Source organism: Cygnus olor, chromosome 11 (genome assembly GCF_009769625.2).
Source record: "Cygnus olor isolate bCygOlo1 chromosome 11, bCygOlo1.pri.v2, whole genome shotgun sequence".
In the NCBI taxonomy this organism is placed as follows: domain Eukaryota; kingdom Metazoa; phylum Chordata; class Aves; order Anseriformes; family Anatidae; genus Cygnus; species Cygnus olor.
The window spans coordinates 4,936,432-4,962,493 of record NC_049179.1 but is presented as its reverse complement, the minus strand read 5'-3'; the positions used below and the strand labels follow the sequence as shown (position 1 = coordinate 4,962,493).

At 39.3% G+C, this 26,062-nt stretch overlaps 1 protein-coding gene across 3 annotated transcripts in view; it reads left to right on the top strand.

Annotated features, from left to right (window-relative positions):
• THSD4 (thrombospondin type 1 domain containing 4) overlaps positions 1-26,062 on the top strand; it is a 297,318-nt gene that overhangs the window by 33,685 nt on the left and 237,571 nt on the right. For all 3 annotated transcript variants that reach the window (XM_040569780.1, XM_040569779.1, XM_040569781.1), the window contains exons 4-5: positions 10,393-10,838; positions 24,413-24,839. In XM_040569780.1, the coding sequence (XP_040425714.1) occupies positions 10,393-10,838; positions 24,413-24,839 (873 nt within the window). The remainder of the gene's footprint in view (positions 1-10,392; positions 10,839-24,412; positions 24,840-26,062) is intronic.

The following is a 26,062-nucleotide window of genomic DNA, read 5'->3' as shown; positions in this document are numbered from 1 at the left end:
ACAGAATGGCAACAGTTTTGGCACAGCTGAAGATGATCGACCTGCAGAAGGCCTGGGGTAGTAGCGCAAGCTGAGTGACTTAGATCACAGGTGGTAATCAGTGATGAGGAAATAGTTTATTAAAATAAAGAAGCCTAATTTCTGGTATAATGAGGTCCTGATGCTTATCATCTCTCTGTTACTGTAAATCAGAAGCAATCCCACTCCAGATAAGGAGTGATTATATACAACTGCTGGAGGCGAGGTTAGGAGTGAGCCATCTGTTTACTTGAAAGTACTTACTGGTCTCTCAGCAAAATGGAAAGAAACCACTGCCTTAACACAGTAAGCTCACAGAATGCAACAGAGGAGGTCTTGGTGTGAAAAAAATTATCCAAACGTAGAGGAAGCTTCAAGCTCTGGCACAAAAACTGTTCTGAATTTGTTGAGAGCTGTTTACTTTCTAGGCTATTTAAATAATGTTCAAGTCTCTTCAGATGTGGTCAAAGTTGGTTGAAGGGGCAGTTAAGCTTTCCAGGCATTGTAGCTTTCTTCGGTGATTTGTGAATACAAAGGTCTTCTATTTCCAGGCTTTTTAGCCCTTTAATCTTCACAGGCACAGATGTTCAGATAGAGTTTTTATACAAAGAGCGGAAACCCAAATCATTTAAGCTGGTAGTATTTACACTTACCATGTACTGTAAAATTCAAACGGTTTACTACATCTCTGATTAAAGGCTTCCAAAATGCACTGAAGAGCATACTAACCAGGCGGACATATACACATTGTGTGATGATGTTTTGCTTGGCCTCTGCTCCATTTTTCTGCTAGCCTTGAGAGATCTGAGAAGTTGTTATCTACAAGTTTCAGGGGGGTTTTGGTAGATTACTTTTTATCAAACCACCAGTGTGCCACATGTTTCTTGTAAGAGGCATTTAAAATATAGCCGTTCCAAATGTATGGCTGTAAAATGGACTGTAAAGACTTTCTGCTGGGAAATTGTCATGGTTATATAGGTATGGTCTTTATTGGAAATCAGCTGAACTAATATTGGAAGAATATTCCTTTAAGATGCTTTGACTGGTGAAAGAATTAAATCAGTTCCATAGATGTGTTTACAATTCTGGCAGGGAATACTATAATGTTACACTTGAACAGGCTCTAAAACTAAACTATAATTTCCTCAGCCCATTCAAAATTTGGCATGCTCTGCTCTGAACCTTAGTCCAGTTCTAGTTTCTGTGAGTCAGCCTGCTTTTCTTTGTACACTCTTGAAATTTTAGAAGGACAGAGACTAGCTTTTCTTTTGTGGGGACAGACCATTGATCAGCTATACAATAAGATGGTAAACATTCATGAAGAATACCGAATCTCATCCTGAATAAGACATACAAATTTTTTTAATAACAACAATGTATTTATTATACTAGTGTTTTGAATCCTTAGCCAGGCTGGACCTGGTTGCATTAAAAGCTGCGTGGACATCTTTTGTGACAGATTGTGCCCTAACAGAATCTTCAGTCAGAAGAACTATGAAATAAAGGAGGGGCAGCCCTCGGGTAATGGAAAAAATAGGGCAAAGTCAAGTTTCCAAGTGCCTTGACACTCCTCTAATAATGATGGCAATGGTTTGGCCTCATAGCATGGGTCATCAGGTGTGGTGTAATGAGAAGGGGGTCCATGGAAGGGACAATTTAAAAATGCTTATAGCCTGAGGGGCGTTGAGAATATTAATAGGATTAGAGCTCCTTGTTCTAGGAAGCAGAGGACAAATATGATAATAGTTTAGAATTAAAACAAAAAAAAAAATACCCCAAAGGTATGCAAGCTTCTGTTAATTCCACTTTGCATCCAGCACACAGACATGAGTTTACTGAGTGAGTAACATTGGTGGTGGTGGTCTGAGCAGGTGATAAAATGCCCCTCTGGATACAATTTCTTTGTCTTTGGGTAAAAAATAGTTCCATAAAGCTTTGCAAAACAGACATTGATGTCTGTTTATATGCCTTTCGCATGTATAACTAGGAGTATGATGTAGTTAATTTCTTCATGAATCCATTGGGATTCAGAGTGTTTAACCAGAAAAAAAGAATTTCTGGATAACATGTTAGAAAGGAAATATAATATTATTTACGTAAAGTAAAACTGGGGAAAACCAGCAATGTCTGATTTGGTTTAGATAGCTCCAGATCTAAAGATTGTCTTTGTCTTTTATCCCTTTATAGTTTTGCATTTGGGATTATATAAGATGCTGAGTATCTGCAAAATTTCTAGTAACATTGGCTGTGGCTATAGCAACTTGCTTAATTAGGTAGCTGATTAAAAGGTATATACTGTCACCAAGCATTATGATCATTATTACTGTGAAAGTCTATCGTTAACTCATTTGGAGTACTATGTGCAGCATTGCACACTGGAAAAAGTACTGAGAAAGAGGATAATCCAAATTCTTGCTTTTTTCCTTTACAAAGGGAGACAGAACAGAATAGGGCTGATGATTTTCAGAGAGAGATCACTGAGTGGGATTGTATTAGTGGTTTCAAATCAAACATTGTGGCATGGTGAAAGACAGAATGAGCACTTGTTGTTTATCATAATGAAAAAATGTGGAGGTACACAGTGAAATTATCAGGCTTTATGCTTAACCAGTGGAAGAAGCAGCACTTTTTCAAGGAACAATGGATAACTGAATTGTAAAACATGGGATATTTTGGAAGCCAAAACTATAAGTAGACTAAGAAAGGTATTAGTTTTATTCATGGATGTTATGTCCATGGCTATTAAACACAACAATTTGAATTTGGTGTTTAGCTGAGGGAGGCCCTTAAATTACTGATTAGCTGGAAGTAGAGGGGTCTGTGCATGTCTCTCTAAATGTGTCCTGGTCCTTACGCTGTTCCCCGAACTTTTCCTTTTACTCCAAAGACAGAACATAATACTGAGTTAAATGGGCCTCCAATTTATCCACTGTTTTCTACTTTTCTGCACGCTTAATTTGTGTGTATGCTAGTTTAATAGGACAAACTATCCTATAGTATTTAAAATCAGTGTTTGTCAAATAAGTACTGCATTGTCAGTCGTCATCTTCACGCACAACTAGTTGCGTATGAAATGTCTGTGGCTTTCGGCTCAAGTGAGATTTCCTCTTCAGGGATGTTCTTGCATAGTATAGTTTCAAAAATTGCTGCTGAAATCCCAAGATATGGTTCTTATTTCTGACTTTTCTCATGGAGGCAGTACTAAAGATTTCCATTGTATTTCAATGCCATGTGTACTGCTAGTTTTTTTCTGAAATGTTTGATTCAGGATCAGAATGATGGCTGCACTGTACGAATTCAAGGAAACTTTTTCTATGTAAGATGTAGTCTGTGACAGGGTGGCATACTGAATTCAGTAACACTAAGGTTCTAATATACTAAAGGTAAGGGAAGGCTTCATGCTTGTCATGGGACTAAAGCTACAAGAATGACAAAAATGGCATTTGGCAGTGATTTAATGGAGAATTAGTCTACCTAAAAGCTACTAAGGATGTTAACGTTCTATAGGATAACTTTACATTTCTAAAATCCTTAAAATTTGTAAGAAAGTGACCGATAGACCTACTCAATTCTTTCCTTCTGTGCATGTAAATTATATCACTTTGTTCAATCTTCGTGTTGTCTTCTTGTGTAAATTCAAATGCATTAGAAAGAAATATCTGTAAGTGATTTGTGAAATCTTCATCCTGTGATTGAGAGGGTGAAGGTGAAATTTATAAGGTTTTGTCATTTTAGTTGTTTCTATTTTATTGTAGGTACAAAGTGATGGCTAATGGATTTAACAAGCTCAGACAGGCGAATTTCTCAGCTTCAGAACATGATGTTTTCTCTTGCTGTCCTCTCACTTTGTGTTCTTTTCTTACTTCACATCATGTTCTTTTCTTACTTCTACTCTTGTGGAGTGCTGAACATTACTGAATGAGCAAGGTGTTTTATCTGATAAAAACATATTCATATTTTACATGGGCTTGTTATGACTCTCCGGCAGAGGAGGTTTTGTAGAAGAACACTTCCATGCTCATGTGTTTAACTGTGTCTGTAAATAGTTACTTATATGTTACAGACCTGCACCGCTGGTGCAGGCTAGGGAAATAAGCAAGCTGAAATGCTGATGCTGTAAAATATAATGCTGTAAAAGTAGGTGAAGTTAGTGGATCTTACGAAGATCTGACAGCTGCTCTCTGATGCCACAAACTTCTTAGCTCCAGATAATTTACAGTCTCTCCTCAGTACATGCTGAGTACATAAACCAACTGCTGTTGTAGAAGTAACTGACAAATTCCACAGTGAAACCTGCAAAGCTTATAAGCTGCAGTAGCTGCAACACCAGTTTTCTTCTCTTCTGAATACTTGGACGATGAGGATGCAAGCTGTCCAACATACTCTTGAAGTTATAAAGTAAATAAAGCATTCAGTTAAGGAATCACTGTTTCCAGATTAAATGAAACCTTGCAAGACTTACTAATATGTTCAATTGTGGTGTATATATCATAAATTCAGTTGTACTTACATAAAAAAAAATCTTATGCATTGCATTCAAAAAAAGAACGGTAAGAACAAGTCACCTAGGGCTGGGTCTCATTATTTGCTGCAAAGGCACCTAACGTATCTCAAGAATCCAAATACCAGCTATCCTGGGCACTGGAAAGATCTAAAAGGTCTCAAAGGAGATTGTAATTGAGGAACAATATTACTGCTATGTAGTTCTTTTCTTCCCTCACTCCTGCTCTACTGTGTTTTGAGAACTTAGCCTGGATGAATCTGTTGGAAAGATCTCAACATGCTGGTAATTAAACTTCAGACTGGCTTCAGATTAGGCCTTCATCCCACCAGATGCTAAATTTAGAACCAAGTCTGAAAAAAACTTCCAGGATTAAATTTTACTCTGGGACTGATTTGTCAGCAAGAAATCTTGATAATGCAGTAGTGATAATTTTTTTTGTGAAGTTTTTGTAATCTTGAAGTACTGTGCAATAGAGGAGAAAATTACCTGTTTCAAAAAGAGGAATGTTAAAGATAAGACTGGATTATTCAAATTATATATCTGCAATTGTCACTGATATAGTAGACATTCCAGAGAGAGGAAGACAAAAAGTGAATTCTGGCCCCCTGGGTTTACAGGGTAAGCAAACAGGCAGACAATTAGGAGAAAGGAAACGATTGCCAATTCCTTCTTTTTCTTAAATCACTGGAGACTTTCTGTTGGAAGCACAGCAAAAGGACTAAGTAGGTCTTTAAAAGCAATTTGAATGAGAATAGAAGAGAGGCCTGAGTGGCCCAAGCAAATGAGAGATGTTGTGGGTTATGCAGAAAAAAACAGCTTAAAAGTGAGGTGGGACTCTTTTTAGAAATGGCAAAAGCAGTAGTTGGTCCTGAAGGGCCCTGGCACCTACTGGCAGGACTTTCCATCATACCAAACTGTCATTGCTGCAAGTGTGTGCACATCAGTAAAGTCTTTTTTTTAGGTGCGTGAAAAAAAAATGGTGAACGTAGTTAAGGAAACAAGAGACAAAGCACTCTAACGTATTCTGCTTTTGAGTTTTTCAGTTTGTTACTCATGATATACTGAGTTTTTTTAACTGTGTTATCTACACACTCATGCCTGCTGTCTTGAAAGTAAGTGAAAATGTGTATGTGAAACTATTTGAAGTCGAACTTAATTGCACTGTAGCACCTCCACATTTCATGATAATATTGATTGCTAGTTATGGATGTAGTTCTGCGTATAGGATCCAATTCCATGGATTTTAGTATTCCCTGTGCATTTATTTAGCTTTGCACAGAACTAGTATTGAAGGTTGTGTATGCAGAACACAACAAATGCATAATTAGCATTTAAGTCCATGGGACTTGCACACATTTTTTCTGAGAGAAGATTTTGGTGATGTGTTTTTAATTATCATTCTTGACTTCATTAGTTAACTCAAAGAAATGAATATGATGCATGTTGCATGGACCTGGGGAAAATTAGGGAAAGAAGAGGAAATAGAATGTGTTTTCTTATCTGTCACGTGCATAAAAATCTTCCTCGCTGCTTTGTTGGCTTCTGCTGTCTTAATAGGTTTGTTAACTGGCTCTGTTTGGTGTTCCCAAGTTAAATCACAAGTACTATCTTACAGGTCTTGTACAACAAGCTGATTTATAAACAAACAAGAAGTTGCTGCTTCTACTTACAAACCTTGTGCTGCCAAATAATTGAAGAATGCACAGGAAAGAAAGGGCTATAATTATGGGGTGAAAATAGATTGAATGTATAGAATAAACCCCTTGGTGGTTGATTAACTTGCAGTAGATAGACATCTTTTTGATGGTACTTACATGGGTGGAATGGCTATTACTCTGTCTCCTGAAGGAGCAATCAATCATGAACTATGGGAAAGTAGATGAAATGGCTTAGTTGATCTCTCTTTTGTGGGCTGTGTTGTTCTGTTAAAGAAATTGCTTTCATGATTTATCTCAGCAAGGAGAATTCAGTGTGTTTTCCGCTTGTCCCCTGTGCGGGCTCAAACTCTTCCCTTGAGAAACTGTGCTGTTTGGGTCATTTTTAAAGGGAGGGGAGACTTAGAGTCTTCTTAGGAATCCTGCAGTCTGTGGTGTTTCGGAGGTATTTTGGAATACTTCTGCTGTCTCCCTTAGCTACCTGTAATTTCTTGGCTGTGTCGTAGGGCACTGTGAGAATTCATTGCTGGCTGCAAGGTAACTTGGAAATCATAGGACCTAAGGGTGGGCAGAGACCTGTGAGTCCTGTAGGCCAGGTGCTCCGCTCTGCCCCAGGGAAGGTCAGTGCTAGCTTGGTTGTTCTCGACAGAGAACTGGCCTTGCGAGGCAGTGGTACCAGCATCTCCTCAGGTATTCTGTCCTCATGCTTCATTTGCCTTTTCTGATAAGTACTTCTTCCTACTAGTTTGGATCACCTCTGCTAAAATTTAAATCCACTGTTCCTTGTCATAAAGTTTATAGACATGGAGAACAACTTGCTGCAAAGAGAAGATGAATAGTTTTGTTTAATTTAAACTGTTGGTAAATCTAATTATTGCCCCCTAAGTTTTCTGTTCCATAAGCTAAACAGCTTCAATTTAGTTAGTTGTCTTAGTAGGTTTTGCTGAGTAGATGTTACCACTAACCACTTGTATTGTTCTCTAAAGATTCATCATTGGCCCCCATCTTTCTCAAAGTTAAAAAAATAGAGACCTTAATTAAAAAAAAGTACATAACCCAATTTGCTACTGAAAATCCCTTTCTTAGAATTTTTACTACAACCTAGCAGTAAGATTCTAAGACCTTAAAAGTAAATATTTGCATATCAATATAAGACATTACGTTGTTATTTTTGGTTAGTTTGATTATTAGAATCTGATTTAAGTAGCTAGATTAAACTTTCTTGTGCTATGTCTGGAACTATTTTACTGTGAAGATTAAGTGGCGTGAAATGACATTATATTGCCTTTAGTCATTTGAAGTATCATTTTATATGGAACAATTCTTGTTGCAATGAAGTATGGCAGCCAGGAAGTTCTCTCTGCAACAGGTCAACACTTGTGGCTATTATATTAATTTCTATTTCTGATTAATGAAATAATTCTTATTTTAGTGCTGATTTGACTTGCTTTCAGACTAATGGATTTTAGTCGGTGCCTATATAAATGCCTCTGGCTTCAAAAGAAAAAAAAAAAGTGCACTGAACCGTCATAGAAATGATTATGATGTAGTCCAGACAAATGAAATGTGCCTTGTCTGAAACCAATGAACTATGGGTTTTACAATAAGTAAATTTGACTGCAAACTGGGCTCAGACCAGAAGAGTGTCTCTGTATAAGAGTTATCATTTTGTATCTGTGGTAGAGCTACATTAATGTATAACGTATGTGTGAACTGTGAATATTGACTGAAAAAATAGCTAACTGAAGAACAGCTTATTTAGTTGGTCATATTGTAAGCCAGTGATGTTCTGTTATTGGATATGACTGCAAATATAACAGCCAGAAACCAAGACCTTGTTTCATGTTATTCATAATTTTGACATTATGTGGTTATTAGATTGTACAGGCTATTGGATTTAAAAGGTTGATGCCAAATGGGGTGCCCACAGGAAAAAAAAAAAAAAAAAAGACATTAAATACAGAGACATCTGCTCCTGTTTTCAAATAACACTAGTGAAATGGGGAGCACATCACACTATTGCAGATGCTTTTTATTATTCAGAAGTTATAATTAAATGCAGTTTTTTCTGTGGTTGGTGATGAAAGAGCGAGAGCAACCTCAGAGGGGGGAAATGTTTCAGATTATGTAGACCACAACTGACTATTACACAGCAGCACCACAAACCCTACGCTGGCTTGGCTTTTCATATTGTAATGGTATATTCAACCCATGTTTGCAAACCGCATTCCACCAAAGCCTGCCATGTTAATAGCAAGCTGATCAGTAACGTGTGCTGACTGGCATGGGTGGTTTGCAGTTCAGTTAGTGACTGCGCGTGTTATCTGTGACTAGAGGCAAACTATGTAGATGTTAATCTTTTAGTGCTATACAATAACGTTTGAGCCAAAATTATTAATGGAAGCTATGTTTTAGAAGGTCATCCTTTGAAGTGGGGAGAAGTGCCATGCAGAGGGACATGGCTGTTTCTCCAAAGCTCATTTTGAGGTAGCCAGATACTTGAATGGGGCTGTACAGGTATGGCAAGCAATTGGTTGTGGTTAGTGCTTTTTTATCTCATAATTGAAAAGATAGGCATGTGTGCTTGTTGATCAAAGGTTATTTGGAGTATAAGTAAATGCTTAAAGGATGCTAATTAAAAGAATGCTGTGCATATTAACAATTGTGAGAATCAGGCATTGGAAGCCTGCTTTGAAAACCAGTGATTTAACCAGTTGGAGAAGGGAGACGACAATTGTGCATTTAATGCAGAATGGCTTTATTTTCTGCATGAGAAGTTAAACACTTTGCCCACTGTGAAACACAAAGAAATCCTGACTACATCTAGCTCCAGAAATGTGTGAAACTCGGGGCACAAGTTCACGGGGAGATGGGTGGTTGTAAGTTGTAGGCTGTGCTGATACATTGCCAACATCAAAGTCAGGTTGTTTAAATACTTGACCACAGCTGGAAGGGTTAACTCTCCTTACAGCAACAGCCTGTGCTATTCCTAATCATAGAATGGTGGAGGTCAGCAGGGAGCTCAGGAGCCCATCCAGCCCAGCCCCTGCCCAAGCACGGCACCCAGAGCACCTTGCCCAGGACCCTGCCCAGGCAACTTCTGGAGATCTCCAAAGAGGAGACCCCACAGCCTTTCTGGATGACCTCTGCCAGTGCTCAGTCACTGCACAGCGAAGTGTTTCCTGATGTTCAGATAGAGCCTTCATGTTCCAGTTTGTGCCCATTGCCTCTTGTCCTGGCACTGGATATCTCTGAGAAGAGCCTGGCTCCATCCTCATTTTAGATGTAGCACTTAGTGATATGGTTTAGTGGAGGACTTGTTAGTGTTAGGTCAGAGGTTGGACTAGGTGATCTTGGAGGTCTCTTCCAACCTAGATGATTCTGTGATTCTGTGATTCTCGTTCATTATCCTTCATAGCTGTATCCAGAGCAAAAGGCCCTCTTTTGGGGGCTCTTCTTTGTTTCCCTGTCCATGTGCTGCTGAATGGTGGGCACGGGCTAAATAGCACTGAATGCCTGAGACCAACAGTTTGTCTTGTCTTTCTGCTGTTGAGTTTGATAGGGATTTCTGTGAATGTGGGTTTGGGCATGTCATCTTAAGTAGTTCTTTTACTTGAGGTATTCTGGGAAGAGCATGAATTAATATTAAGGGTGGAAGGGAAGTGGTGGTATAAGAGTTAACTATTGCAATATTTTGCCTGGTTGGCAGTCAGCCTGTCCTCTTACGTTACTGCTTTCCTAAAAAGTTCCACATTAGAAGGGAGTTCCTGAAATATTTTTGCAGCCTGAGTTTGCCAGTAGCAATTTCCATTGTTCAGCCATCAGAGTGGAAGAGAGCAGTCAGTATTTGTTGACCTAAGTTGTCACCAAAGATGACGTTACCTCCTGATTTTTGCTAATATCGACACCGTTTTCAATGCAAAGTCTCCAAGCTTTGCATTGCACAATGTTTTCCATTGCTGAGGACTAAAGAGAACCTATACTATCCAGCTAGTCCCAAACCATATCCATTCATCTGAATGGATGATGGCTGTAGGAGACCTACTGTACTAACAGAAGAGGCAGCCACCGTCAGGAAATGAGTAAGACAAGTCACTTCCTATGTAGTTCAGTTCCATTATGTGATGCAGAGTGAATGGCTTAGAAAAGATATCAGTACTATCTTCATGTTACACTGTCAATTCTTGTTCCTAAGTCAATCTGTTGTGTCTACAGGTTCCCCAGAGGATAGAAGAGCAAAGCGATGCCTCTGAAGATAGCAGTGCAGGAATCCCAGGCATGTGGGGAAGTTGGGGCCCCTGGTCTGCCTGCTCTAGGAGCTGCAGTGGCGGTGTGATGGAGCAAACGCGGCCCTGCCTCCCAGCATATTACCGCGAAAGGGGCTACCGACGGCCAGGGCGGCAGTACCCGGCCTCGGAGAGAACTCTGCCCCATCAGAATCCCCGCCATCGCGAGGACTCACTGACTGCTTATCCTGGCCATGTCATTTCTGCCATCCGTACGTCTGTGCCGCTTCACAGGAATGAAGAGCAGCAGCTTTGGGCTGGCCTTCGGGCCTCTGTTTCTTCAGGTGGCCACAATACCAGCCATCTGAGCAGGGGAGCTCTGAGAGGCAGCCGGCATTCTCAGTCCCAGAGGCATAACACCAAGGCAGAAAAGAGGTACAGTGTCTATGCACACGTTTTATTCTTGCTATGAATGATATATATAAAGAATGGTATATCAGAGTAGAGTCAATATTTTTTTAATACCTATGGAAAAGTCATTAAAGATTAAAGCCAACTTTCATAATGTTTGCCATCTTCTGTGAAAGGCAGTAATCAATCTATGTTGATTACTGATATGATAACACCCAAGGACATATATAATAATTCCACAGTTGTGCTAAGCAGCTTACTTTATTTCTCTTTAAAATTTGGTTTACTGAGATATTTTTCCTTTTTGTTACTTATTTGACGCTTCCATCTCCTTCGTAATAATAAAATCTTAAGTAGTAGCTTTATCATTAGATTCTTAACTTCAAGATCCATTCTAATTTTAATTGATTGAAAAAAATTTTGTGAAACATTTTGGGAAGAATGGCCACCTGTCTGTTCACTTTTTCTAATCAAAACTGTGTTTTGTTTTGCTTTTATTTTTCCCAGAAAGTTTCTATTTTGGGCTTTGTTTCCTTTTGTTGTTTTCTACCACCTCTTTTAGCAAAATTTCCTGTTTGAAACAAAAAAAAAAAAAGGGGGGGGGGGAAGAGGGAGAGTGGGTTTTAATACATAAAATATTTTGAACAATCTGCCTGTTGCTATCAACTTTTTAGTATTTGCTGTTCAGTCTTTAAGGCTGGATGGAACTGTGCTGTTACAATTGATTTCAACAATCTCTCCTTTCTGGAAAAACGCTTTGTTCTCTTCTTAGATACCAGTCTGCCATTTGTTGCAGCTAAAACTATCAGGTTTTTATATATGTGTATGAAAAGAAAACAGATGTGTTTCCAGTTTGGAAACTGAGGAGAACAGGCATGGAAGATCCCCTGGGAGGGAGTGTTCCTGAAACTTCTGTATTCTGTCTTTCCTCAGATTATGTTCCAGCAGGTGGAAGTTCTCTGCTTCTTTCCCTCTCAGTCCTCTTCTGGGAGATGTGTGGAGTGATTTTTTTTTTTGAGTGTGTGTGGTGGTACTTTTTTTTTTTTAAAAAACAACAACAACAAAAACAAGCATACAAAACCTCTTTCTTATCTGCTTCTTTAGGATTCTTAGGTGAAGCAGTCAACCGTAATTCCCTCTCCTTTTTAAAGACCTCTTACTGGCCCAAGCCAAAAAGAGCAATGTTACCTTGAGGCAATATTCTAGCCTGACGCAATTAAGACAGCATGACTCTTCATTTCTGGTGATAAAGACATCCTCGGCCCCTGCAAGAAACAATCTCTGTCTAAAAGAATATTTGAAATTGGAAATTAAGCTGTTTTCCTTCTGTTTGTCTTAGTGAAACTTAAATTTCAAAGAGTGGGACCAGATGTTCAGATGTTGATCATCATAGGTGTTGGCTATTTCCTTTAATCACTGCTCTTTCTTTCAAAGCCATGCAGACGGATAGCCTAGAAGTTCTGAGAATAATATTGCGCAGGCGATCTTACAAGAACTCGGAGAATGCCAGAGGTAGACTTCTGTGAGCAGCGTTAACAAGACCAAATTGAGAAAAAAAGTCATATTTTCTTTCTTCTGTTTTCCTACTTAATCGTTTAGTATAATGCATTTCTGTTCGGAGCTGCACAGCATAACAGATACAGGTTGTAGTACATAGCTGAGTTATTACTAATGTTGGAAGCTTGGCCTTGAACCATCGGCACAAAGTCATTCAAAGCCTGTTTGCTCCAGCCCCTTGGCACTTTCTGTCTTCAAGGAAATCCCAGCTGGCCTGGCCTCTGCAGCAGACCTGCCAGGCTGCGGGCACAGCTGGGCTTCCCTCCCTTTGGGCTCTGCCTTGCTGCTCTGGTGGCCTCTGCAGGCCAGGAGAGACTGGAACGGTTTGAAACAACTGCAGTTGCAGCCGGAAAATGAGAGGACAATGAGCAGAAAATAATTTTGACTACTCGCAGAAGTGAAGCTATTTCCTAGTAAATGCCTTGCAATATGAAATATTAAAATGATTGTAATGTCTGTTACGGCTCCACTTTCCTGCATGATGGAGGTCTTTGGTTTTGAAAATTGCAGTGCTTTCCTAAGCACAATGCAAGCTTCTGTACTGCTGCAGATATCCACCCCCACTGCCCTTACACTGCCCCTTGGCAAAAGACTGTGGATTTAAGGTCGGTGTTTTAATCTTATTTGCGTAATAAGTTATTTCCATCTTGTGTTAGGAGGGTCCCTGGTGGCTTTAAAGCCTGCAGTATTGCATAACTTTCAGATTCTTTGGTGGTGACTATGAAAACAGAATGAGAACAGAAATGTTACTTGAAAATGAAATTGTAGGAATGACAAACCTAGCACTTTCCCTTAATTTACAAAGTCCAGAGGACAAACCTTCTTTACAAAGAAGATTGCTGGTCCTGTTGGTGATAAGGAAAATGAATTTCAAAATGTAAGTTACTTTAGATAGGATTTTCTTACTGTAGAACAGTGTTAAATGTTCACTGAATGGTTGGTAATGGAAAATGACATCAGGCTATTAGAAAAAAAAAATCTGTTTTCACAGTGTATACAGTCAGGGAAAACTTTCAGGGATATTTCTATTTGCTGTATTGGACTATATGAAAGCTGTAATTTTAGGAGACTTTCATAAAACAATAAAAGAGGGATGACGTTTGTGACTGAGATAAGCTCACACTTGACAGCGTGGTAAAATGAAATGGGATGGCTTCCAAGACAAACACATTTTAACAGCAGTCCTTCAGAGCAGCCAAATATATTTGTATCATTTAGCAACAAGTGGAAAAGTTCTCTGCCTACTTCCAGGCAGCTGACAAAGAACTGTTCAGTTCCTTTAGCAAAACTCAACATATAATTTATGTATCATAAACTGTAAAGTACCTTGTCTGTGAAGAAGGATATTCACATTTTCAGTTTTTGAAAGCTAGTTCATGTGTGTTTAAGTTAGGCTTTAGAAACCACGGCTCCACATGAAGCTCAGATTTGAGGTACCTACAGCCTACCTAGAAGCCTAACGTGTAAAGTTTAAGTGTTCTCCTCTTTATCATTGTGCTGTAAATGGAGTTCTTGCATAGCTGAAATGTGTTAGGAAATATGATAGTCATTGGAATGAGGATGGAAACACAGAAAGAAGCTGATGATTCTCTGGGTTATCCGCTGGCAAAGGAGGGGAGCTCTTCTCAGCTTTGAAGAGTGGAGTTCCCATTAGCATAGCCTTGTTTTGTACTTCTTCTGGACAAAATGTGTGGAGCATACTGTACAATGAGAAAAAAACAAGAATGAGAAGATAATGTAAAAACATGAAAGTATTTAGGCATCTTTAAAGAGAGACACGTATGGAAAAGTAATAAGCGCATGCCAAAGGATGACAAACGGTTTAAGAGCGAAAACGCATCTTGAAAGGAAATATCATTCATGGACTAGGTTTTAGTACTTCTTAAATGTTGCATTTCTAAGTCTCTTTTTTGGTGAGAGAATTGTTGGTTTCTCTTCTCTACATGCACTTGCTGACTGTGCTTGGCTCCACGTTGTTTTAGTGTGGGGCTCACCCATCGAGCACCCATCACGCACACAGACCCTCAAAGGGCATTTTGAATTGTCAGCTACTTACCAGCATTAAAAATACTTGGATTAGACCATTAAGAGGCAGCTGGACTTGCTTATTTTCCATTTTTCAGCTATCTCAAGCAGCTGTTAGGATGCTTTGCAACTGCTGCCTATACTTTCTCTGCAAGTGGACTTTCATGGTAGAGAAACAAAACCTCTGTGTCCATCTATAAGTGCTCAGGGTGCTTTGTGCTGGGTTAAACACCAACATATGTGGTTCTTACTGGCAGAAAGAAAAAATGACATTCATATTAGGTTTATCAACAGAATAATGAAATAAGTAGGTTTAGATAAATAGCGCATGTTTAAAGAACTATGTTATTAAGGAAAGGGTTTCCCTAAAGCTCTTTTTGTTTTTGGAAGAGGATAGAGAGGAAAGATTTGCACTGAGGATATAATCCAAAAATCATCAAGTTCGTACATGGCTGTAGCTCTGTGGTCTTTATTCTGCTGCCAGCCGCTGACGTGAAAGTCTGCTGTGCTACCTTGTGCCCTGCGTAGGTCAGCTTGCGTTTCTAGGTCTGTGGGCAATGGAAAGGAAGAGCATATCGTTTAATGTCAAAGCAGTTTCCTTATGAAGGAAGCTCCTTTCATGGATGCTTTGACCAGGCAAATGTGGGTCATTTGGTCGGCAGGTCCAAAGTTAACCTCTGAATGCATAATTCGGTTGTTATTTCATTAACCAATGTAAGCATCATTAGCTGCATGTTCTGGTGTAATTTTTGTGACCTGTTCTAGTCAGCTCCAATTGGTGGAGGTGGACAAAAGTTGACCCTCAGTTTCAAGAACATAGTATTTTCTCAAGTTCTCAGGCTTTATATTTATTGGCGTGGGTGTTAGGTCATTTTCATATTTGGACTAGAAACCCCAGCTCAAGTACTTAGCCATCTCTCCTTTCATTATTTTCCTAACAGAAAGAAAACATGATGCCCCACTACAAACCCACTACGGTTATAAAAGCTTATTGGGGGTTGATGTGTGTGCAGGAGGAAGGCAGAGAAGGATTTGATCCTGTTCTGAGGATAAATTTTCCAGAAAAATCTAAGAGCAACAGTAGTAATCAAAGAATTCATTTTGGTGGCACTTGGGGGGGGTTAAAGCCATATGAGAAAGATGTTTATTTTCCTTCTGAATAAAATTCCAAACAACTTCTAATGGCAATAAAGAGCTCCCTGTGAGGAATTTCCTGGCAAAATGAATAGCGAACTGAAGCTGTTGTGACCTCAGGTTGACTTCGTGCTGTCCCACCTCTCATCTGGTTATTAATCCCCACAATAGGCTCTGGGTCTCGCTTATTATTACCTAATTAGTATCAGTTTTTATTATGCTACTGTGAGCATACTTTGAGTGGTATTACCAAAACTGAAAACCTAACATGATATTATTATTGCAAGCCAGCCCTGAAACTTTCTTACTCCTACTGCTGAACATTTCAAGCTTTCCTGAAGTGGGGTGCTGGAGGAGAGGAGGGGAAGCGAGAACGCTGTTCGTGTACTGTCAGGCATGCGACAGTAGCAGTTTTCCAGTGAATTACTGAGAGGTCAGAAAGGGGTAGAAATGCAACAAAGCTCCCATCACGGTTTTGATACATCTCAACAGGGTTACTATGTGCTTACTTGCATTGATAATGGTGATGTTATTCAATCAAAACTTAAAGACAAAGCTAAGGGGCAGAATCTGTAGACTTGCAATGAAAATTTCATGTGATCAGAGGCATTATTCTGGTCATAGAAAAAGAAGACCTTAGGATCTGGGTTCAATTTATGGAGTCCTGACATGATACAGATGAGGTTACATAGCACTTGCTGGGAGATATGCGAAAGCCAAGGTGGGAAGTTTGTGTACTAATAAATTACCTCTGTGCTATGCAGGGCTATTAGTCATGATCTCTGAGGATGGAAAAAATCATTTGTGATGGTCCATGTGTATCTGTCTTGTATTAATTCAAGCTGTTGAGACCTGCTCCCAAGAGACAATTTACCTAGCAACATTTTTCATTATTCTATCAGGAAAAATATTTTTGCCTATAATACTATACAGAAATGACAGAAGAATCATCCCAGTCAAATATACTCACAGCAGTTTTAATACTCACATGCATACACAGTACACTCAAACACAACACGTGTTTTTATAATCATAATGGATTTAAGGATAACTCTTTAAAAACAGATTGCATAACATCAATTTCTGAAATCCTTTTTTTCCTTTTTTGACTCCTACACGAAATTAAACCAACTTGGTTTTGTGATTTTGGGGGGAGTGGGAGGATAGTGAATATTCCAGAAATCACGCTGTGGTTACAAGAGATGTAAACCAAACTACTTAGTTACATTGTTTTAGTTACCTTGATAATGAAAATCAGAGTAAAAGGAATGCCTACACCAATTTAATTGCAATGAAATACGTTGATGAGGTGTGAATAATATGGTATAATGTGGCAAACAAATTTGGTGATGGCTCCACTTTCTAATGTGTGATATTATTCTCAGCTGGGGTGGTTTAACTCTCTTGTGACCAGACATGTGGCAAAGATAACTGCTCACCACTTTAAGGCTATTTTCTAGGTCAGTGAGCAGATAGGCATGCGTTTTTGTAACATAAAACAGAGTCAAAGGTCTCCCTTCTTTCATTCATGTTGAAGTGATTTTCTCCAGATTGATTTAGAGCTGGTGAAAAGTGAGTATCTGGAATGCAAAACTGCACGGGGCTGTGGTACAGTACTGAGAGGTGATACACAGTGGGCTTTCATGTGGATCAACCTGATTGTTGAGAGCTTCGCCTTCTGAGCAGAGGGAAATACATTGTCCAGCACCAGTATGTCATTTTCATTTTCAATTATACCTGTGAAAGAATCTGCAAAAATACTATGAGGTACAAACTAGGATAAGACAGTTTATTTTGTGACTTAAGAAAAGGCAGCCAAAAATGTGGGGTGGACAGTCTTTTTAAAATAAACCTTATTAGCTGTGTGTCTAAGAACATTTAAAACATGAAAGAAAATTGAAAGCAGTAGGAGGGCTAGAAAGCAAATGATTGAGTAGGACAGTTGTAGGTCAGTTATAGATTTCACATATGAAGGAAAAACGGAGTATCTGAAAATTTTAAGGATGCTATTTTAGGAATAATAAAAATAATAAAGTGCATTTAAAAATATATATACCCACACTTGGCCTGTAACAGAAACTTGTGTAACTAGGATCTCTTTTTTTTTTTTTCCCCCCTCCATTTAAAGTTGAAGTTTCATGTCTGCAAAGACTTCTTGGTCTCCATTTACTTTTTGTTTAATTACATTTCATGTGTTGGAACAAAATTTTAATAATTTGACTGCTGATAGGAATAGCAAATAAGTCACTTTTCTTCAGAAACAAGATCAATGCAACTCTAACTTATTAAATACTTGAACTGAATGCGAATGGGTAGTGTCCTTTAAAAGTTGTCAGTTATAGTAATGTGTGCTCCTAGATAGATATTTTGCTTTGTTCCAAGATATTAGGTTAAATCTTGCTATGCTTATCCACAGATTGAAGTTAGAATATATGTAACTGATTTAGGTGAAGAGGATTTGACCTACTGATTTAAGCATGCCTACAGTCCTTTTAAAATCACTCAGGGTAGTAGGAACTGAAATGTAAGGCTTTGATAAGGCTCTAAAGGGGTTGAGCTCCTTTAGGACTGAATTTCTAGTGGGAATCAGAGACACATACTTTTGGAATATTTCATTTACAAACAGAAAATGAAAAAGAATTGTACAATCAGAAGCACAAATCAGAATAATGTAAAAGACATTTTGCAGTGGTTCATAATGTGGAGTATTGTTTGGGAAAAAAAGCTGTAAGTCTTATTTGTACACTTTCTTTTAAGTCTGTTTACTCCCACTTTCCTCGTGCCCATAGAAACTGTTTCTGATGACAGATGAGCACTCAGCTCAGCCTGAGTAGGTGCTAGCTGTGGCTTGATGGCTGTGTCATAGGAGCAGTTCAGAGATCAGATTATAAGAAGATGCTTAATCCCCAAGTGAGAAGAAGAAAGAGGAGCCCAAAGCATGCCTGGTTTCTGGGCACCCAAAGCAGCATCAGGCTGTGGGTGCAGATGGCTGAGCCAAAAATCTTGACCAAAATCTCAACAAAATTAAAAGAAGGTGCCAAGTGTTTGTTTTGCATCTATCTGAATGCTCTGTGATGAGCTGCTGTAGCTTTCCATAATGGTGGTGGTTGTGGCTGGGCATCCAGGCAAGGAAATTGTCTGTCATGGTTTACAGAATATTGCCTTTCAGTAGGAACGAGTAAATCTGGAAAAATGAAACACCACAAAGCCTGTGGTTGGTGTGCAGTTTTTCCTCCTCAGGCCTGGTGAAACTGGTGCCTCAGGGGAATTGCCTTAGGGACTAGAAGTCCTAAGAAAATTATTATTACGTTGTTCCCTGAAAAACTGAGCAAAAAGTTGGTAACTGGAAAGGGAGGGAGTTAGCAGTTTCTTTGGGTTCGTTTTAGACATCATTTCAACCGTAGGACAAGTCTTTTGTGGTGTCATCAACAAGATGTTTGCTAATGTTCAACCTTGCAGTTCTTCATTTACAAGAGAAGTGTTCTGATAGAGAGATAAGTTGAAGGATTTGCTGCAAAGCTCGTGTAAAATGCATTCCTTACTTTGTCTGACATCAGAGGAGAAAGAAATCAAGTTATGCTTCAGATGGAAGTGAGCCAGGAAACCTCTGTTTGGAGAACTATGGGAGAAGTATAAGGAGAAATGAAGTGATGAAAAAAGGGGAAGAATGAAAAAGATATGTATGAGAGTGGCTTTGTGAAGAGCACTTCAGAGAGCAGGTAAAAGCCTAGGAAATCTGTAATGTTACTTGTGTATTTTAAAGATGTTACGTATCCTTGGTTCAAAGAGGGTTTCTATCAATATAAATAACACTCCTACCAGCTCAGGAAATACTTCCTTCTTAGTGAACCTCAAGAACACTTGAGGTTCAAAGCATTGTTCTTAGTTCGTAAGCTCCGAGGCAATGATAATGCATTTATTTGCCTGTTGAGAGACATGTATGTGTGGGGCTACAGTTAGGAAAAGCTACTGCAACAAATTCCCTTTTTGTTGCTCAAAATGTGCTATAAAAGTTCTTGGTATTCTCAGCTGACTTGTCCTTAACATGAGATAAATTGCAAATAAATAGACCGATAAGAATACTAGCCAGTAATACTTATTTTAACATATATTTGCTACAGTCCTTACACTAACAGCTCAAAGACTGATTTCTTGTACTTGTCCGGGCAAATGTGTTTTTGAAATCAAGAATATATTTAGGTTGGCTTAAGTTTAAAGGTGCTTATCACTTTGTTTTTCAAAGTGCTAAACAGATTTGTCTGAACTATCAGGGAGGTGTGTGTGTATGTGGGAATTGTGCCTAACAAGATTGCCAGATTGGCAGTAAACAGCTGTTATGCCTCTCCTCGAGATAAACACGGTAGATCAGAGATGTCTACTGGCTATGGTCTGACATGAAACACTTTGTGCTGTTACTTGCTTTTCAACATGTATTTTCTCTAAAGCAGTAATTTGCCTTTAGATGATAACTCTGTTCTTGGTGGCATTTTTCCCCTCTGGTTTTCCATAGGAAAAGCTTTGTCAGAGTGGTTTAAAGCTCAGATCTTGCTCATACTGGGTTTTCAGTGTTTGCCTGGGAGATGTTGGCTGTAGTTGTTAAACTTCTCTTCAGTGGCAATACATCCTCAACATCCTACTCGTGCTCTTCTTAACCATTGTTACGTTAAGAAAGATGAGTCTGTTGGTTTTTAGCATACCTAGATATGCATAGTCTCCTGCTTTAAAATGACAGTCTAGCTTAGGTCTGGATAAGACACAAGGTTTAGGGGGTGCTTTTACTTGTTGATTCTTTTCTCTTCCTTTACTTGTTGCAGTAAATGAGAATGCAGCCCAGCTCTGACCTGAGTTGTGATGATGGTTGGTTGGTTGCTTGGTTTGCTTGTTTGTTTTAAAGAATTAAAAAAAAAAAATGGGGAAAAAAAAGAGGAAAAAAAAGAAGAACAATAAAGAGGAGCTTTCCAAACCATGTTTTGAGGAGGAGTGAATAATGTGGGTCATGAGAAGGAATTGATAAGTCCTGCAGTCAACTGAAAACTCCCAAAGAGCCATCAGGGCTTCGCCTACCTCCATCTCCTACCAGCAGATCAGAGCTGGTTTGAATTAGCATAAATCTAACAGTGACAACAAGGTTAGTTCAATTCTGATTATGAAGTTTCTACCCTGAGAAATATAAAAGCTAATTACCACCAAGCTATTTTTACAATCTTCTTAATTACATTGCAACAAACAACATTCCTAATTTTTAAGGATGTTGCCAAGTGTGAAGGAAAGGTGCTTTAAGGCAAAACAGACAGAGCTAAGAATAGTTTCCATCTAGGCAATACTGGTTTAAATGAGTGCATAAACACTAATAAAAATGTTAATAATTAGACATTGAGTATTCCACTTTGTTTCCAGCAGTTTGTATGTTGAAAGAAATGTGATATTCCCAGCTATAAGCAGTTAACCTTCCATTTCATAGGAAGGGTATTCCAATGAAAATTCCAGACCATAATTACTGCACCACCTGAGCAGAATGAAACTTGTATTTAGCAGTACACTGCAGTTGTAGTTGGGTTATGCTGGCCCTAGCTGTTATGGGGAAGAGGCAAAGGAGAGGACTCACCCTGGGTGAGCCTTGATGCAACCAGTCATGTCATCATAAGGGTGCTGGTGTCATAAGATACTAGAAATGGTGCCTCATTTCTTCATCAGTGGGGACTTCAATGCCATTTCCTGGTTACAGTGTAGAAGAAGTAGTCAAGATGAAATAGTAATTAACAGTAAGAATGTTGTTACTGCTTTCACTTCTTAGAAGCTGTTGTTGAATGGTTGTGGCAGCAATCAACCATTTTACAAGAAAATGTCTTCCTTCAAAATCATTTTTTCCTAGTTTCTGCAAATAATTTGATGAGATTGCAGCAGCTTTTGGACACTTCGTGCCCTCAACAGTGGGTCTGTCTTTCATATAATATTTGTGCTATATTTAAGACTGGGATTTGTGCATTTCATTGTCTTATTACAGGCTGGGGAGTCCTAGTTTGCCTGCGATTTCTTACATATCCTTCAGTTCTTTTCAGTTCTTATTCATGACCCTGAACTGGAGATGAACAGTCAAACATCAGTCTCATTTCTGACCTCTTGCTTGACCTCTTCAAGATTGCTAGGCAGCACTTCCTTCACGTAGGTCAGACATGTCCAGCTGTTCCTCTGTGGAAGATTCTAGTGTTTGTTGCTGCAATAAATTTGGCATATAGAAGGCTGAGACAGAAGCATATTCCTACCCTTCTAGTGGTCTGCAAATGGCTTATTGCTGTTATTCTCAGCTTTCTCCCCCTGCTAATGCCAAATGCAAGCAACCTAACTAGATCGTAAATTTCAAGAGCTAATTGCAACAGACCTGGCAGCCTCTGTCTGTCCCTGCCAGGGCACTGGCATGAAGCAGGCCATCGTGCGCTTTGGAACAGCAGCCCACGTAGTCTGTGCTCCCTCCAATGAAATGTTACCTTCCTCCGTGCCAGGAGCTGCTGCTGAATTTTGGATCTTGGACCCTTCAGATTTGGTGTGGTCGGCTTGACGAGAAAACTGCTGTTGGTCGGACCCCTTAGAGACTGGGGCCAGTGAAAATAAGGACTTGAATCTATTTTCCAAGATGAACCACTTTGCTCCAAAATCTCAGGTGCATTGCAAGAATTCTAATACTGAAGTTTTTCCAGAGTGACAAAATATGACCAGAAATCTCAAGAAAGGAGGACTTTTTTTTTTTTTAAACTTGATATTACTCTTGCTTGGAAACGAAGGGTTATGTTAAAAATGAGAAATGGCAGCAATGTAGGAGAAGTCAATTGATTTGGCCATTTACAAATAAACAAAGAAGCAAACAACATATACGCAAAACTGTGCTCATTTAAATCCGTTTGTTTTTAGTCTCATCTTCTGAACTAATTGCCATTCATAATTTCTTTATATTTCCTCTCCTGTCTCCTTACGGGAAGCTAATTTTTCCCTCCCTTAATACCGGAAACACTCGTACTGCTTTTCTCTACTGTAACCACCAAAAACCCACCTCAGCAATGACCATCACGGTCACAGAGCAGATTAACTGGTATAAACAGCTTGAGAGTGCTGGCCGCTTATCGGCCAGGGTAAATCAACACTCTTGTTCACACATCCTTGAGCCAGGAAGATTAGTTAAAAGCCCCACGTGGCCCCAAAGCTAGAATGTTAAGTAAAGGACTTCCATGGTTTCCATGTAACAAGAGTCTGGGGAGAATGTAAGACTGAGGAGGAAAACAAACACAAGAAAAAAACAAACCCAATGAAAAGTCTTTGATCTGGTGGCTGTCTGATACCTGTAACGTTGCAGTTTCTAGAAAATAAGAATGTCAATTTATCACCTTTTTTTTTCACTGCAATTTAAGTCTATTATTTTATATATATTAAAGTATATAAATATATTTTATGGGCGGAAGGCAAATGACCTTTTCTAAAGTGTGTCTCCCTTCCTGAGCTGCAAAGGTTAAACAGAACAGCTGGATTCACAGATTGCTCTCAACTGGGAGAAATATTTTTGTGAACTTTTTTCTTCAGACTGCTGCAGTAGAACAAGACCTGGTGGGACGTTGAGCTGCACAGGATGGCAAGGAAAACGGGTGCAAGTGGGCCTATTGCTTGCAGATAAAATTCCAGGATTAATCCTCTTCAATACTATGACCCAAATGTCGTATTATTCATTTCATTTGTGATTTGGAGGGGTGTTTCTAGACTGAGTCCACTGAGTTTCTGTGGGTCTGTGGGAGACAGAGCTACTTTCCAGTGAGCACCTCCTGGCTGGCTCAGAGCTCTGTGCCCAGAGGTGGGGCACATACGTTGCCGGACAGCATCGCTGTATGATGCTGGTTTCAAGTCCTGTGCCTGAGTTTGTCCATCACTATCCATTAGGAGTGAATGAAACTCCTTGGATCCTGGGTGCTGGTGAGCAAACTCTCAAGCTGTTGTCCTAGCTGTGCGTCGTACAACGCGTGCTCAGGCAGGGGAGCGACCTCAGCGTTGAGGACAGCAGATGAGGACATCTCCTGGGAGACATGCTCTCCTCGAATACAGCTCTCGTGCCTTCAGTTTTTCCTTACCCCATGACTTCCTATATTTCTCTTATGTGGTTTCATGCATGCTTAATATGGTCCAAAACATGGGGTCTTCAGTAAGTGAAAAGGAGATTAGTGTTCGAGAGAGCAGGCCTCAAACTTCTGTTTCTGTCAAACTTTTATATAATGTTTTAGTAATGTACCATGAAAGGTGGGCTTTTATCTTGAAAACATAAATTGGCAGGTCATGAATTATTAATTAAATGTGTTGCTAATCCATACCTTGTGTATCTTTAAAGAAAACAAAACCAAAAAAGTAAAATTTAAATCTGCTGGCCAAAGAGGGAGGAAAAAACACGCTCTGTACCATAATAAGAATATTTTCCTGTATTCGTCATCCTTTCCAGATATGTTTTAGTAATATTTTGATCTTCCCCATCCTTTTTCTCTCTGTTTATATTTGAGTAGCAAATGAGGCAGAACCACAGGAGGCCTTTTAAAATGATAGAAAGTGTTTAATGATCTTTACCATCCTGCATTCAAATGTTCCTCTGTCATTACCCAAATCCACAGTAGGGATTCCCTGCTGTTATGCATCTCAAGCTCCTCAGAAACATGGTTATGAATTTCAGGACTATGGCTTTGATTCTCAGAATTTCCATCTTAAAGGAGAGTCCTACAGATTAAAAGAACACCAACGTTACCACCCCACTGTTGCTTTGCACTGAGTAACTTAGACAAATAGCAAGTTATGTAAGTATCCAACAGCTCATTCACTTATTAATTCAGTAACTGTTTTCTCTCTCTCCCTGTTTCTAGAAGCAGAAACAGAAATCCTATTGGTCCAGGAAAGTATGGATATGGAAAAGTGCCATACATTTTGCCTTTACAAACTGATACTGGTCAGCAGCCGCAGAAACTTCGGAGGCAGCGACAGTCATCGAGGAACCATGCGTTTCATCAAAGTCCAAGTCTCATGAACTCTTACAGCCAGTCAGCTAGCCCTTCACTTCAACATGGGAATCTTTATCAAGAAGGTGGGCCTCAAGCTGGACACCAAGTCCTGGGACCCTCAGTTTATCAGTCATCTTCATTTCCAGTCTCTCAAAACTTGTTTCATAGCAGTGACTCAAGCCATCATGGGTCTGCATCCCATCAGGCAGTCCAGGGTCAGCCCCAGCCTCAAAGGGCTGCAGCTATTGTATGCATTGGCACCTACAAGCAATATAAACTCTGCAACACAAATGTAAGTCTGGATTTCTTATATTTAATTTTGGACAACTGTTGGTTTTCCCTAATGTGCTAGATGTTCATATAGTCAAGAAGTTAAGCTGAGCACTGTTTTTTAATTTTTTGAGTATTTTTCATGTACTTACTTTAAAAGTGTCTTGGTGAATACTAAAAGTAGATGTATAATATAGTAGTTATCTAAAAACATACCTTGAAGGATTTAAAGCAGTTGTTAAATCTACCAGTGTGTGCAATTCTGATTTGATAGACAGAGAAACCAAGTCACAGAAACGTTGAACTTTTTTTTCGATGTAAGAAATGAAAAAATGGCATCGAAATATACCATATTATGAAGGCTTCCTACTTCTCAGTCCCCTAAGATAAGGCTATCATTCTGGGAGGGCTACTTAGGATCTAAATAACATTAGAGCCAGTACCTGGTAGCTTTGATCACTTAAGTACCTTTCCATGGTGCTGTGTGCGTTCTGGAGCAGATGCTACTTCTATTAGCATCCAAACTCAGTGCTTTGATTTTGGCCTCCTGGCTTATTGGAGAGAAAATCTGTTCTGCGTTAATTTTAAAATAAAACTTAGTGTGTTATTGCTTCATTCAAAAATGTTTGGCTGGGTGTAGCTCTATGCTCTGGGGCAGTCTCCCATTGTATGTGGGAAGCTAGTGAGGTTTTAGTATTTCTCCACACAAGCAATTTCTACCATGCTAAAATATTCTGTTTCTGGCTGTGTCACTTAAGTATTTCCTAAAGTATCTCATCTTAATATTTGTGTCTTACTGGGGCCACGAATGTAACGTGATGTCGCAAATGTCGAGAAGCTCCTCTGTGGTTATTAGAAGCAGGGTGCTCAAGCGTGCTGTCAGTGTGCTGACACATCAGGCCATGTATGTCTGAGTGAACGTGTGATTCTTCTGCATGTTTGAAATCCTGTCGCATTTAGTGGAAGGCTGCACAGTGGAGATGTAGCAAGAGAACATACGATCAGGATAACAAAAAACTAACTTAAGCAGGTCAGATGAGTGTCTTTTTGCCTGGTAGTCTAGTGGTTATTGCATTTGCTTTATTTATGAATGAAGTCCATTGATTGAGCCTAGAGAAGTTGATTGAAGAGACCCAATGTCAAGAAAGTTGGTTTAGTGTGTTTTTCTGAAAGAGAAAGCATGAAAGAATTGCTTTGAGCCTCTGAGTATAGTCCCTGTTACACAATGCTGTTTGGATTTTTTTT